General features: G+C 35.1%; 1 protein-coding gene across 7 annotated transcripts in view; it reads left to right on the plus strand.

Moving 5' to 3' along the window:
* ash1 (histone-lysine N-methyltransferase ash1) overlaps positions 1 to 16,329 on the plus strand; it is a 261,636-nt gene that overhangs the window by 231,230 nt on the left and 14,077 nt on the right. For 6 of the 7 annotated variants that reach the window (XM_081733560.1, XM_081733563.1, XM_081733561.1 and 3 more), the window contains 6 exons: positions 556 to 805; positions 4,593 to 4,928; positions 5,502 to 5,759; positions 10,385 to 10,529; positions 11,525 to 11,864; positions 15,492 to 15,722. In XM_081733560.1, coding sequence (XP_081589686.1) covers positions 556 to 805; positions 4,593 to 4,928; positions 5,502 to 5,759; positions 10,385 to 10,529; positions 11,525 to 11,864; positions 15,492 to 15,722 — 1,560 coding nt within the window. The remainder of the gene's footprint in view (positions 1 to 555; positions 806 to 4,592; positions 4,929 to 5,501; positions 5,760 to 10,384; positions 10,530 to 11,524; positions 11,865 to 15,491; positions 15,723 to 16,329) is intronic. The other variant, XM_081733564.1, reaches the window with a different exon arrangement.

Below are 16,329 nucleotides of genomic sequence, written 5' to 3' on the forward strand. Positions count from 1 at the left end.
TTGCAATCGATCAATGAAAACCGTATCTTTCTAGAGCCTATGGTTCCCGAGAACACAGTGTCGAAAGGATTGACCATAAACATATAAACGTTTCTTGATGACAAACATATAAGTCTAGCGTTTTAATATACAGATGGGGACTTCTTATATTACTCAATGTTTTGCGAGTCCGTACTTTTGTCCCTTTCGAAAGCAAATTTATGTTTTGAACATATGCCAGTTCAGTTCAATGAAAATGTTCACAATTTTATGTTAAGATCAATAGAAGAAAACAGAAGGTAGTTTTTAATGATTGAAAGCCATTAAAAATATTTTATAATATTGCATCTATATAATCGATTAGAATTTGTATAACCTTATTAAATAATCATTATAATCTCTGTCTGCTTCAAATTCTCAACTATAGTGTGTCATACACGCACCTCGAGGACCATTTGTGGTTCGCGAATCAGTTTGAAAAACTCCTTTATTCTAATCTTATATAGTACTGGCTTTCGATCGTTCGTTTACTTTTGTATGTATGTTTGTTACAACAAGTACACTTCCTTCTCGCAGGTGAAAAAATTGAGGGAGAGATTTAAACAGGCTACACGCAAAGAGCAGCCAGCACCAAGCTGCAGCAAATCCGGACCAAGCAACGTAAAACCAGCTGATGTCTTCCTTACACAATTGAATGCACTTTCTACTCCACGGTCAGTGAAAACTCGACGACTTGCACAAGCAGAAGACAATCCAGAACTTACGAAAGCTGCTCGCTTAGCGTGTGTGTTTCGAGACATTTATAATGCAGTAGCAGGAGCAAAAGGTGAGTAGAGTACCTAATTGTAATTTTTGTTCTTAATTTACATAATTATTCACGTAGGCTAACTTTATCCGATGTATAACGTAGAATGTGGCCCACTTAAGCAAGTATACTAATTGTTCGGCTAGAGACTTTCTAGATTTGTCTTCCTGATTATTCACCCACATAATTACATAGTTACTGGAGCCTCTTAGCAAGGATAGGCGACCAGTTACTTTCTCTGTGATTCCAGAAATTTATAAAACGAATAAATGGATAGAATTGAGAATTAGGATTAGATTAAATCCTTGAGAAATTAGAGACTTACGTTACATTCGTAAGCACTTGTACCTGTCAGTTAATATCCCTCTGATGCAAAAGGCATTTTGACTTTCATAAGATTTATGTACCAAGTCCGTAACAGCGGTAATGAGCTATAGCAGTAAATGGATTGGCATTATACAGTAGGTGTTCAGAATAAGTTACTTGCAATGGTATGGTTAACATGCAAGTCGCCATGATAGGTTTATAGTTTTAATTAGCACTAGTATCTACAAAAGTAATATCACATATTAGTTTTGCATTGTCTGATATTCTAAAATTACATCAACTTCCGGTTTATTTCATATGCAGGGTACCTATTGGTCAGGGAAGTCAGGGAAAATTGTGCAGGTCAGAAAAAGACTGGAAAGCAAAGAAAGTCAGGGAAATTTTATAAAATATATTTTTTCTAACACTGCTGAGAAGAGGAAGAAAGAGAATTAACAGCTTCTCCCCCCCCCCAAAAAAAATAAATAAAAATAAAAGTAAAAAGTTAGAGAAGAAAAAACGCGTATGATAGTAGAAAGAGACGTATAGCAAAGGGCGATTGCAACTCAAATTGATAACATTAAAAATGAAATAAGTAATATTGCTCAAATCACAGATCTTAATTGAAACTAAATGTGGATAGTTTAGTGTAGGCTTGTCACTTTATTAATGAAGGTATAAAATGTCTCATATGTAATGTATGTTTCAGTATCACATATTAGGTAATCGAATAATTGCAGTATTGGATAAGTAATAAATCTTCATTGAAACTGGATGTGGATATTTTAAAAGAGCCTTGTCATTAAATGAATGTATAAGAAGTATCGTATCCTCAGAGTAATTGATTGTCAGACGTTTGTGGATATTTTTTAATGATCACAGTACGAGACGTTCTTCAGATTTTTATGGGAGGTAAGTGGAATGTACGTATGATGTCAACGTCATAAAAGTGAGGAAATTTCCTGCCAGCGACAGTAAGGGAAATATATTTCTCCAGATCAGTAGGAACCCTGATATAGCTGGGAATGCAATAACCAATAGATATTATCCAAGAGTTTGTCAATTTTATATTAATATGCCTATTTTAAGTCTTGTCGAAATTAAGTAATGTTGTGAATGAGAGATTAAATTGTAATTAATCATTGCTAATTTTTTTTATTATTATTATTATTATTATTATTATTATTATTATTATTATTATTATTATTATTATTATTATTATTATTATTATTATTATAAAGCCGCGAGATACACATCACAATACAATTACAAAAATGTACAGGGAAGGAAAGAAGGAGGTTTCAATGAATATGGCGTGAAGTGAGGCTCCTTTAGTTACTGCTGTCCTGTTTTTATATTTTATTTTTCTTTCTATTTGATAAGGCTTGTAGCGAAAGCGTATAGCTCTAGCAACTTGTTTGATAGTATATTCCTGTTCTCTTGTAAATAGTTTGTATTCTGTACCCGCGTCGGCATTTCTTTCTTTTAATTATCTATATAAATAAAGAAATTTAGTAACTAAAAAAAATGCAATGAGGTCTTCTGTTTATGATGAAAAATGTTTAATTTATCCTGCCTTGTTGAACATGGGAAATACAGTTCATAATTTCATATTACTCCGTAAAATGTAGTAGCTCTTTGGGTACTGAAATTAGTAAGCAGAAATCATTAACCCATTTACGGTCAAAAGATCGATAACTACCCCTTAACACAAAATCATTTCTAGTATCCGTATTTTACTTGTTATAATTGTAGTCTTGTACAGATGTTCTAGGCTGTAGTTGAATCTGGCAACGTGAACCGGAAATTCATAGTCCTCGCATAAATGACACTGTTTTCTACAGTACCTGTTACATAATCGACGCTACAGAGTCGTAGACTTATTTATTTATTTTCCAGTAATACAATATTATATATTTTTTTATGTTACGTACATTGAGAGTTATATAAGAGGGTGTAGTCTATTACATAGAAAATAATTCGTTTGGCATTGATATTGTTTACTCACTGTTTTTGCATGTAATTTTTTAGTGAGTCGTTAACGACCCCTTGGATAAACTCATACCATTTCGAGACGAGATTTGTGATTCTACGTGTCTTAAAATAAGTGGAGAAATCATATTTTTAATAAGAATGTAAATATTTCTAACAAAGATACGGTTTAAGTTGGCCTTAAGTTTAATTATATTTTAAGTATGTTGTCAAATGAACAGTAAAGATCTCTGTTCTAAACACGATACTTACTGTATATATATCATTCATGTAACTGATATAACTTCAAGAAATAGTTTTCTTGAAAATTGTGTTATGTTCTGGACGTTTGATGTAGCTATAAACAATTCATAAGTTTTGGCAAGAGCTCGTGAAGCCACTTTCAACAAGTTACCTTTTAGAAGGGAAATTGCATGCATTCTTTTGTTGGTACATAACACTGGAATATTAGTTCCTGGACGAAGTTAATCTTCAAACACGAGTAGAAATGTTCAGATATAGTGAGATCATCAAATACTAGGGACATAATAATTACAAGACAAAAGAGAAGAAGATGCTCAGTGTACAGAAAGAAAACAGTGAAATCGTACACGAAATGTCGTGTGTCCTTACGTGATAAGTGTTTCACTTCCTTCCATAGAAATGTGTGAAACTTATAAATTTGATAAAATTCAGAGTATCAAGGACAAGGAAAATTGTATTCATTGTAATACAATAAATTAATGACTGCATATGAACATTGATTTATTTAATAACATTGTTTGGTAATTACAAATTTAAAAGACAGATATTACATATATTACATTTTTTCAAACTGCATTTATGTGAACAAATTGTTCTGTAAGTGTTGATGAAAAAAAAGGAAAAAAAAGTAGCACAGGATTTGCCCAAGGGATTGTTAATGACTGATCCTTCTTTACTGAGTAGAAACTTCAAAACACCAGAGGGGTCGCAGTGGCTCAGTGGTAGGGCGTTCACTGGTGCATGGGGTCCTTTGTTCGATCCCAGCTCGCGCCAAGTGAGGTTTGTTGTGGACAAACACCGTGTGCGTGGGTTTTCTGGGGTTTTTCCCGTTTTCTCCCACTTTCTTCATTTCATTCATTTCTTCACCGTCTCCCGTAGCCTAACCGGCATAAACATGGGACGTAAAACTTAGATTTCATTTGATTTGAGAAAAACCGAAATTTTATCAAATAACAACTTCAGAGGAGCAGTAGCATGCATAAAATTAAACAAAATCAGATGGATACAAATGGGTTAAATGTCAGAACTTGGATGAATACATTTTGTAACTAGAATGGTGTGTTTAGTGTGTACTGTAATTTTTACTTCCCATTTCACAATCCTAGTTTGTTTCACGATTCTTGCAGCTGTCGGTCATGTTGCTATTTAGGAATTTGTATATGCAAGTATAATATTTCTTGAGAAATGAAAAAAAAAGAACTCCGAGTGGTAGGATGAGGAATGTTATGTGATACTGTAATTGTTTTTTTTTCTTCGTATATTTCAGACGAGAAAGGTCAACCTTTGTCTGCGCCATTTGTTAATCTTCCATCCAAACGCAAGCTTCCGCAGTATTATCAACGAATAACTGAGCCAATTGATCTCTCTACTCTCGAACGTAACATAAATTCTGGCTACTATACAACTGCTGAGGTTTTCGATCAGGACTTCATGAAGCTTTTCACAAATAATATTCGCTTTTACGGCCGAACGTCCGAACTTGGAATTGCAGCTGCCCGTCTTCGGAAAATATATAACACAACTAAAATTGAGTGTGTGTCACAGTTGGAGGATGTGCTCGGGGAAAGCCTTCCACCGTCTTTCATTCCAGACCAGGATGCAGGTGAGTACGGTTTGGATTTGATGTCTCAAGGTAGGTTACGTGAATGTTCACGTCTCAGTTTGCTTCAAAATACATGAGAGTAATGACTACGTACCCAAATAAACCTTCCAGTATTTATTACATTCAAATTGAACACAAAATGATAAAAATGTATGCTGATCTTAGTACAGTTTCAATGTTGATGCTCAAGTTCGCATAGTTGTAGAAAGTATGTATTTCGCGGCAATCTGTGTGAAGTTGATGTGAGTATTGTAGAAGTAAACTCTTTGAAGAAAGTAAACCTTTATTCTTTTTGATTTCCATTCCAATCATTATGAAACAGAATCAAATATTAGTTACGACCGGCTGCACACTATACAAAATAAAGAAATGGCATAATTCAAAAAAATAAATAAATAAAAACAAAGGATGATAAACTGGGTAGGTATTGCCAAGTGTGAGTGTTGAAAAAATTATATACTAAGTGTAAGGTTTTCCTTTTGAAAACTACAGGCTAATAAGAAATTATAGTGTTCCTTAAAGTTCTGAGTGAGATTATTTCTAATTGTATGTTGTACTATCTGTCATTTGCAGGTGAAGAAGAGGACGTAATAAGGTGTATCTGTGGATTGTGTCGAGATGAAGGCATGATGATCCAGTGCGAACGGTGCTTAGTATGGCAGCATTGTGATTGTGTTCGAGCGGATGAGGGTATAGAACATTACCTCTGCGAACAATGTAATCCCCGACCAGTCAATTATGAAATTGAAATGGTTCCTCAGCCACATTACGCAACGCCTGGCTTAACTTATTACATATCTTTATTGCGAGGTGATCTCCAAATTCGTCAAGGTGATTTTTTCTTTCTTTCTTTCTCCCGAAGTTAGTAAATTAAATACAATTATTTTGGTTAACAGTTGAAGTTTCAGTTGTGAGATCTAGGTGGTAATCACCTTTGGCACAAAACATTATAATACGGGAGAAATTACTTTCTAACAACTTACCTTGAATGTTGTAAAACTGAAAGATGTTATATGCCAGTTCTGCCCATGTAAACATTATTTTTATTTACTGCTACTTCGTTGCTTTGGTACAGTATTGACACTACCAAAGATGTTTCACTGTCGTCGTTGAGCTAACATAAGATGATAGCGTAAAAGGACGTACAGTTTCTCTACTTGCTCTTTTTAATAATAAACCGGTGTGAATTTTGACGAACTCCTAATAACTTTTTGATTGTGCGGTAATACTTGCATTTCTTTTTCCTAAAAGAAACCACACAAATACAGGACGAACTTGTAGGAGAAAATCTAGTTCGGTCCCATTTTCAACAAACACTTATCACATAGCGTTATAGTATTACAGTTCCTTTTGATGTTGACTACACCGCATTATTTCATTTGTTATGTAGAGAAGCATGTCTTGAAGTCAGACGTAGCTTCTAGTACGAGCACGTCTGTCAGGGATAGAAAAGGAAGACTCGCATGTTAATTCCTATACCTGACTGGTGGTCTCTCTTACATTACTAGCAGAAAATGACCTTTGAACTTGACATTTTTAATTCGTTTCAGCTAACCAAAGCAAACATTTCCTTTAAACACGATTATTTGTGATATGGCTATCACATGTTGAAACTACATGTGCGTTACAGAATGTATGCTCGTAAAGGGAGACTAATTGTAGTGTCGTCTAGAGGATATTCCTCTAGTATTTGAAGGTATAAGACAACTCGATGAGTGTATTTGTGTATGGATAACAAGACAGTGTCACCAATGCCAGGATAACGCTAGCGAACGCTTATTATATGATCAAGCTACTTTTCACTTCGACCTGGACTAGGATGTATCAGTGATGTGCACAGGAAGACAGAGAAGTTCAGAAAGCAGATTCGTTTCAGGGAAGGAACTGGACAGATTGATCATTCCGGTCTCCCTAACTTATAAGAGGCAGATCCACGCACGATTATTCCTGACACTTTTACACGCCGAAAACATCTGTAATTGTGTCGGGCAAGATTGCAGTGTATGTGTGTGCATGTAGGAGGATGGAGGATCTTCCCTATTCTGATCGCTGATAGCCATTTGCTTGTTCGTAGACGTATAGATGAGCGTGAAAATCTTCGTTTGTTCGCATTCACCATAGGAGCCATGCCTGTCTTTTTGATGTGGGGCAACAAGCTACATGTCCGCTCGCCCCTGATCTTAATTTAGGCACCATAACTAGTTCATCGTACATTTGTGATGTCGTCAATTCGGTCCTACGAACTTACCAGAATACTTCATGGGGATCCATGTTCCAGCAGAATAACGCACGTTTCTATACCGCTAGGTCAAGGTCGCCTACTCAGTATATGGTTTCTACCCTGGCCTGCTAGGTCTGTGGACTTAACACAGTGTCGAGCGTATGTGAGACATGGTAGGAGGCGCCTGATCGGCAATGATCATCACCCAGCTACAATAAATCTACAATCAGTGTGGGATACCATTCTACAGACATTCAGCATTTGTACTATCGGTTATCTACCTGAACAGCTATTTGTGTAGCTGCTCTGCGTTGTTATACATGCTATTAAAATGAGTATGGTATGTTGTTTAACGTGTTCCGGATTCCTCGTGTTGGAAGCATTACCATCATCATCTTGTGTACCAACTTCGAACTAGAATTGTGAATTTCTCTATATTTTTGGTATTATTATATACGTTTCCACCAGCCTATGTACTTGGAATTGTTCATAATTTACTTTCTCTCTCTCTCTCTCTCTCTCTCTCTATATATATATATATATATATATATATATATATATATATATATATATATATATAAACAGGACAATAAATGGCAAACATTTAAAGTTAGGTTTAGTTTTCAAATTCAACGCAAACTTTTTAAAGTTCTATATATAGTAGGGGGAGTCCGAAAATAAGTTTCCCCTCTCGTTGCCCTCATGAAAACGAACAGCAGTGGGAGAAACAAGACCGGTTGCACGTGAAACACACCCAGAAAAAACTGGGTATCGTTCGCACGCGATCCTGCAGATGGCGCCGTCGCAAGAAGTTCAAAACAACGCCCTCTGTAGGGAAAGTGCTACTCAGTTTTTTTGGACGTCCAAAGGATGTTGTTGCTGGACTTTTTGGAAGTTGGAGCCATCACTGCTTGCGCGATACTATTACACCCTGTCGAAATTAAAGGAGGCGATTTGGAACAAGCAGCCTGGCCACCTTACATCGGATATTCTGTTGTTGGATGACAATGCGACATCACACTCAGCAACGGCAACGCAAAACCATATTGCAACTCGGGTGGAAGCACCTTGTCCATCCACCATACAGTCCTGATCTCGCACCCAGTGACTGCCATCTGTTTCCGGCTTTGAAGAAGATTCTCGGCGGCAGGCGCTTTGGAAGCAATGTTGAAGTCTCAGAAGCTGTTCGACGCTTCTTCCGTATAAAGTGCCCTGAATTTTACCTGGAAGTGTTTTCGAAGCTTATAGATCGATATGACAAATGTCTCAATGTACGTGGTACTTATGTGGAAAAATAAAGGCAAGTCTGATCTTTAATGTCACGTGCATTTTTTTGGTCTTGCATCGGTACCTCTGTCCACAGTCGCTTGGGGAAACTTTTCGGACTACTCCTCGTACTTCGAAAGTAATTAAAATTCCGTAAATTGACTAGTGTGTCTAAAAATCCTTTCAGTAAAATTTGTTTTTCTTTTACATTAATCAGTAATGATACTTGTGTTTGTAAATCAATTGTAACTCCATAAATGTAAATGGTGATCTGCTCAACAAGCAGGAACATCTTGATTTCGATTTTACTAGATAGCGTAAAGTATTAAACTAATAACGACGCGGGAAAGCCGGGTTCAGTTCTCTCTGGGGGCTCATGTGATTCTCATTCCACGTTAATTTGTGAGTTCACGTCTCATAGCCTCGGTGCTGAGCGGATCTAGGGTTCCAACTCTGGAAAATAAAATTACCAGCATACTCTCAAAATTATCTCTGTTATAGGTGTAAGTGTGAGATATCTGTTCGGACCCATCCATGCGAAGAAAATGTTCTATGGTGGACAAAAGTACATTAGCACCTGTATTCTGCGTATCTTTCATACATTCACTACTAGCTTAACAAACATATTGTGCTAAAAATGAGACACTGAAGTCGATATTGATCATTGTATTGTATCTGCCAGTAACTGCTACTTCTTAACAATTATTGAAACAGATGAACAAAAGTATAGCAACCTGTTGGACAAATACCACTTCGTCACCATAGCCATTGAAACTTGTGGGTCCTGGGGTCAGGAAGGTCTAAACTTCATTAATGAAGTTGGACACCGTATAGCTATTAACACAGGAGACACCCGAGCTTCATCCTACCTTATACAAAGGATAAGTATGGCTGTGCAAAGAGGGAACGTAGCAGCGATGCTAGGAACTCTCCCTCCGGGAAAAGCTTTGGACGAAATTTTCCTTTTGTAATCACTCTCCTCTCACCAAACTCTCGAAAAAAAATTATATTATTGTGTATTTAATGATTTTAGATTTCTGGAAACAATGTGTGCAGAATAAAGTGATTATAGTGGGGAAAAAATGTAAAAAAAAAAAAATTCCTTATCGAATTGTTAATTTTCAAATACTTGGAATGATCCCCAAATCTATTTGTATCAATCAGTTTTAATTTGTTGTTCCTTGTCGCCTGTATACCTTCAAGATGAACAAAAGTATATTAATCCTTACGTGACAATTTTGGATTTACAAAATGAAATTTATTCTTTAAACTTATACTTCAAATACAGAAAATTTCTTTAAAAAGTCCTAAGGAAGGAACTTCGAAGTTTAAGGGAAATTGTCATATGCAGCAGCTAGGGACGTGAAACTAAACAATGAAACAAACATTGTGCTAACGAAATGCTTAAAAGTTATTTGCCAACAATCGATGGACAATTTAAATTTATCGCTATATTTGTGTCGCACAATTATGACAAATTATGCACTTCTGCCTTTATTGTTGAAAACAAGTTTCACAATAAAATTTATAATTGTTATGAAATGTCTTACATTAAATAAATGAAAAAATCTGCTCTAGATTTATATATATATATATATATATATATATATATATATATATATATATATATATATATATATATATATATATATATATATATATATCGCTTAATGTACAATACAACGGAAATTTGTAGTTGTAAAGGCAATGTTGAATAATTTTGATGACTTATTCTGGATTACAGAATTCAAAATACTGGTCATATAGGGGCTGGTATAAGTTTGTATTGGTCACCGGTCAATCAAAATAACAGCAATATTTCCGGCAAGTTGGCAACCCTAAACGGATCGCTAAACTCCAAATCAACCAAATAAACTAATATATATGTATTTGTTAGTATTATTTTCTTGTGTAACTTTATACACTGAAAATATTATACTTAATTTACAATGTAAAATTTATTTTGCAGGCGATACTGTGTATGTGCTGAGAGACATGGTTCCTGAAAACGGTCAGAAGTCGTCTCAGGTAAAGCTGACGTACAAAACTGCGAAAGATGTGAAGCCACACGATTTGGATATCTTCAGAGTAGAAAGGCTGTGGAAAGACGAGCAGTAAGTGTTTGTTTTTATCTTATAGCTGTCAATATCTTACCGAGATTCTTCAAAGGAGATACTCGTTGTCATATTATACTCTCTAAAATCAAGGAAAAACTTACACTTCTTTATTATTTAATTAATTAATTATTTATTTAATATCATGAAAGATTTTTTTTAAGCGTTAAGCATCTTAAAATAAAAATAAACTCCCTGGTGTAAAGCCTAATCGAATTCTGCTATGTGGTCATCGCTGTTGTTGCTAATTGTCTTGATCGGAGTGCACCATGTCTTTAATTCAAATAACTCCCCAGTTGGCTCACGACATTGAATGAACACTCCATTGCTTGACTGCAGTGTTCTCACGGAAACCAGTGTACCAGCATGACTAAGGCTTATAATATTAGTCTGAATTATAATGATGTTTTTTGTCTTATAGCATTTACGACTCTGCGTTTAATTTTGAAAATCTTTCAGTCTTTGTTGCTGCTGTTTTGTATGCAGAAAGATGAACGATTTTAGAAATTTTTACAATATGCTTTTTACAAATTACAATACAATTCATTATTTTCTGTCCAGTAGAAAATTATGGATCTCTATGGTTAATTTCACTTGTTAATCACGAAACTGGGTTCTGTCATGGGGAGGGTACAAAACTTTCGGCGTTAACCCAGCGTTGTTTCAAAACTATTTGAATTAAGTGTAGTAGTGAACTTGTCGATCGAAAAGACCAGAAATAGCAGCAATGAGAAATAGTTTGCTATCTATACATCACCCTGTTGTATTTTTTTAAAAAATAAATAAAATTTGCGGGTTTTAGTGTTATGAACTGAATTAGTTACAGTAAATTATTTTCCGCGAATTCTAGGTACTAGCTGCTTAGTTAAACAGTTAGCGCACCTTTTGGTTCAATCAGTTTCTAATCTAGTTCTTAATACCTTTAGTGTTATAATATAAATACCCATGTAGTTACTTGTTATACTCATTGTAATTTTTTTTTCTTCTTATTTTAGGGGTGAAAAGTTCGCGTTTGGCCATCATTATTTGCGACCACATGAGACGTATCATGAGCCATCCCGGAAGTTTTTCCCCAATGAAGTGATGAGAGTTCCACTGTATGAAATAGTTCCTCTGGATTTGTTGATGGGTCATTGTTGGGTGCTTGATCTGAATACATACTGCAAAGGACGACCAGTTGGCGCTGCCGAAGAGCATGTATATATTTGTGAATACAGAGTAGACAAAACAGCACACTTATTTACAAAAATATCTAAATCCAAATATCCTGTATGTACGAAATCGTATGCGTTTGAGAGGTTCGACACAAGATTGAAACCTCAGAGAACGTACACGGTAAGTATCAATCTTTCCTCTTTTCAAATAATTTGTTTCAAAAAAATATAAATAAATAGAACAAAATAAAAATAAAGTTGTACATATCAGAGCTTGCACAATCCGTATATAAGAAAATTAAAGTGAGGACAGAAGGTGCTTTAATAGCTTGACTGAGTTGATGATGTGTTATCCAAGTTTACTGCGTTTATATTCCGTGAGTAATAGCTGATCAGTAAATCCTCATATCGTCGTTCGCTTTTTCAGTTACATACTGTTTTCTGTTCCAATTTTTGCCAAAATAGTTCCGTGAGTGCTTCCTAGATACTGATATAATCTTGTTTCCGTACGAAGAAGTTAACAATTTTTGCGCTTTTAATTGTGACTATTAGGTATGGGAGTTTTCAGCAGTAATATTGCTCCATACGTCTAGACTAACGAAGGAAACGAAATACTTCGTGAAAATTCTCAGAGAGTAAATATTCATGCATAATTAAGTCAGTTTTATGATTAAAGTAGTAAAAGGCATGTTCTCCGCATTGTAAGAAGAATGTTTGCAAAATCCTTGAAAGTGAAGAAATGCGTAAATTACTGGTATAACCACGAGCAATGCTTTTGTTATTTTCCTTATGAGGTATGCAATCTGCATTACAGGAAAAAATCGGTGGTTCTGGGTGACTTCTTTCTGTATGGATGTCTAATGACACACACAGAAGTAAGGATTAATAGTAATGTTGCAGACATTCTTCTTATTAAATAAAGTTTAAATTTCTGTCTAAATCAGAGTTGCCAACCTCAAAGAACAAAATTATTGATTTTCGTATTTAAAATTATCGTATATTCGCTATGCACGAGATAATTGTAGAAACAAATATAATACTACTACTAATAGCAATAATATTGTAATAAAACTTACTGTCTTCTCCATTTTTAAAATCCTTATTAACACTATTCTGAACAACAACAATATTTCCACCCCCTCGTAAACGTAAAGGAATTTAAAGAGTGATGCAGGGTTGCCATTGGTCAAATCTCAAATCGTTATTGATTTATTTTAGCGGGAATGACTGTTCAAAACCTCAGTGTATGTGTTTTATAATTATTTAAGGCAATCTACAATTTATTCGCACTTTCAGAAACTGAAAGAAAAATGTAAGTTTGTAAAATTATTGTATATTCACCTATTATCGAAAGGGCATTATCGTATTTAGCATTAAGGCTTAAATTACCGTATAATTGGCAGGCCTGCTCTGAATTTAATGTACCATTGTTGTAGTAGATATCATGTTAGTATTCGCTTAGCGGCTATCGCTTGCACCCCCGGATTTACGTAGTACGGAATTACTATTACATACTATATATATTCGTATTGTTCTGGATTAACGACACTTCAGCAAGTTTATACCAATTTAAATAAAACTGATTTATAAAGAAAATTGTTGTTGAAGCATTACTGCAAACCATACATAAATTAAACCGTTTGTTGTTAAATTATTGAAGAAAGAAAGAAAGAAAAATAAAGATAGGTGTACAGGTTTGCTGTTGATCGTACAATTTACCGTATTTTATATATTCTTCGAAAAATTGCCTCCAAAATTCAGGCGCGTCTTATACTCGAAATTAATATAAAAATGTCCAGTGTTTGATTTAAAATTCCCGCCAGTCTTAAAAATGGCCATATATTCGATGCCGTGAGAAACTATCTGCTAACATTGGATTCAACTGGCAGCAGCAGTGCACCGATGCGACGAAAATGAGTTGAGGGGATTCTTACGTTTACTAACACTTGTCTCCCTCCCGCCCCGCCATCACAAACCCAGAACCACGAACTAGAATATACAGACCGTAAACTGCGAAAAACTGGAAACAGGCGAGCCGTAGCGCTTCTTAACATGCAAGGATGGAACTACCCAGTCGATCGTTAATCGACAACCCATGACAAAAATAAAAATGATAAAAACGTTATGGTATATTTTTTAAATTGCTTAAGAATTAAGGCTCGTCTTATATCCCGTAAAATATGGTATATACCAGAACAACAATTAGTCTTTTGAAAGCATTCTATTTACACATATAGGTTAATTGCTCTGATACTGGATCCTTGAGGACTTCGAAAGAACTACAAACATGTGAGTCTATCAAATGCAAAATTGGAAAGTGAGTTGTGCATTCATTTCAATTTGTCTTTCATTGCTCAATCTTTGGATAAAACCTTCAAAAATCCTATTCCAGGTAGTTTTAATATATACGCGATACTCGCCAAATACATGTTTGCATTACCTTTTCCTGATCGTGAAAGTTCTGTATTTCGTTGACTTGTATTTATTTCTGTTTGTTGTGGCCAAGTGTTCAGAAATTTAAAAAAATAAAAAAGAATCGGATACTCAGATTTATTGAGAAGTGACGAAACTGGAGCATGATGCTGTCACTTTCATGAGCCCCGCAGCCGAACAGGTATTATGGAGCCTTTATTTCCACACTAGTACTTCTGCCTTCTTTGTCCTTTACTTTACTTACTGTTCATTCACGTTCGAAATGATTTTTCCTCGAACTAAGTTTCTTCAGATGTTACGAGCGCCTTAAAGGAAACTACAGTCCCTTTTTACAGGAAAGGAAGAATATTCAGATTGTGACCTGACTGTTCACAAATTGTTGAAAGAAGAAAAGTTATTGGAGAGAAATGTTGGATTTGATGGTGATTAAGGGTGAATAATCATCAGAGTTGATGATAATGTATTTCATTTGTTAAGGTGTGAGTCTCTCTCTATATATAAGGGAATTCTTTTTTGCATTTCGTATTTCTATATGAGAGTACAAATATAGCGCTGTAATTATTATATTTTTGCTGATTTTCCTCCATTTATATTATATATAAACAAAAGATAATTATCTGTATAAAATTTCACTTGTAACATGTGTCATTTAAATCTTGACTTATCGTTAAAGGCACGAGTTTTACGCAATGCACGATAAAACGAAATGCGTCAGAATTAAGCAATTTTCAGATTCTTGACGTTTTATGATATTCTGTGTATATTTTCATTGGTTTCCGTTGCGCGATAAAACGCGAAATTGGCAGTTTTGCCCGAAATTTTAAAAATACGTTTTCATTAATTTAAAAACGCCAGTTTTCCGCTGACGGAACGGATGAACGTGGCATGAACGGTGCATTTTGGATGATCGGACACGGGTGTAGAGAATATTGTAGTGCGTTAGCTGTCACCATCGCAGCTGGATGGGGAGGAGCCGTTTTAATACCTAACCAATTGCATCATTGCAGACACCTTCCGTCTTCTGCTACTCAGGGTCAACCGCATAAAACACGTTGCATGTCTTGTCTGTAAGTGAAATTTACAGTGTTAAGTGAAATATTCAATTCATTTTTAGTTAATTAATGGTTTTATTTCTGTAGTTATCTATGAATAAAAGGAACAATTGTAAAAATGTCAGGGAATATCTTTTCCACAAGAGCTTAAAAATACGGAACTTTATTTGGAAAATGCGACGAAATGCGAAATTTTTAAATTCTTAGTGCGAAAAACTCGTGCTCCTACGGAGTTATCGTTAAGTGTAGTATTGTAAATATTTATTTAACTGTACATTTAGACTGTAAAAATATCGATTCTATTTCTTGTTTTTTTGTTGCAGCCTCATGGTCCTGTGGCACCTCGTTCAAGAGGAGGCCGAGGTGGTCGAGTGGCAACAGATGATGATGCAAGCTCTAGTAAATCAGACTGTTCACGAACAAATAAACGTACTCCGGTTGCTGTTGCCAACTCTTCGACGACCCAAAACAATAATAACAATAATAATAGTATCGTTGATGAAGAAGAGGAATTGCCTTTAGCTAGAGTAAGAGAAGAAACCTTGGCTCAAAAGGCATGTGGCTTCCTCTGCTTTACTTACTTTAACATACAGATTAAAGAGCAGGCTTTTATCCATCAGTTTACGCAAATAGTGTACAATCCAAGGCATCGTTATTGATTTCTAGACTAAACCCATCTTCATATGGTTAATTCGTAGGACGAAATATCTCCCATTTTTAAATTACAATTAGAAAGGCGAATACATAAGAATGGTTACGAATTTTGCTATATTGTTAACGTTAATATTGCTAATATTATAATCCATAATAACTCGACTAATAATTTTCTTCTAAGTTTTTGGGTCATCAGCTTAAAATTTGCTGTGTAGGGTATCAGGTTGAAGCATTTGCGACCGTGAGTGGGACATTAAAGAAAAAAACAATATTCGTATCTTATAGATCTTATATTACATGTTCAGGTTTATTTTATTCTGTTTAGAAATACACTTCATATACAGGGTGTTTCAAAACAACACCGACAACGTTTGGGAGGTGATTCCTGACAACAAAATAAGACAAAAAGTATAGACCAACCTGAGTGGACAGATGCTTCCTTTTGGAGTTACAGGCAAAATTGAACATGAAACACCGAAAACATGAAAAATTGAACTTCAAAGGTTT

Source organism: Thermobia domestica, chromosome 12 (genome assembly GCF_964235325.1).
Source record: "Thermobia domestica chromosome 12, izTheDome1.hap1.1, whole genome shotgun sequence".
Lineage (NCBI taxonomy): Eukaryota > Metazoa > Arthropoda > Insecta > Zygentoma > Lepismatidae > Thermobia > Thermobia domestica.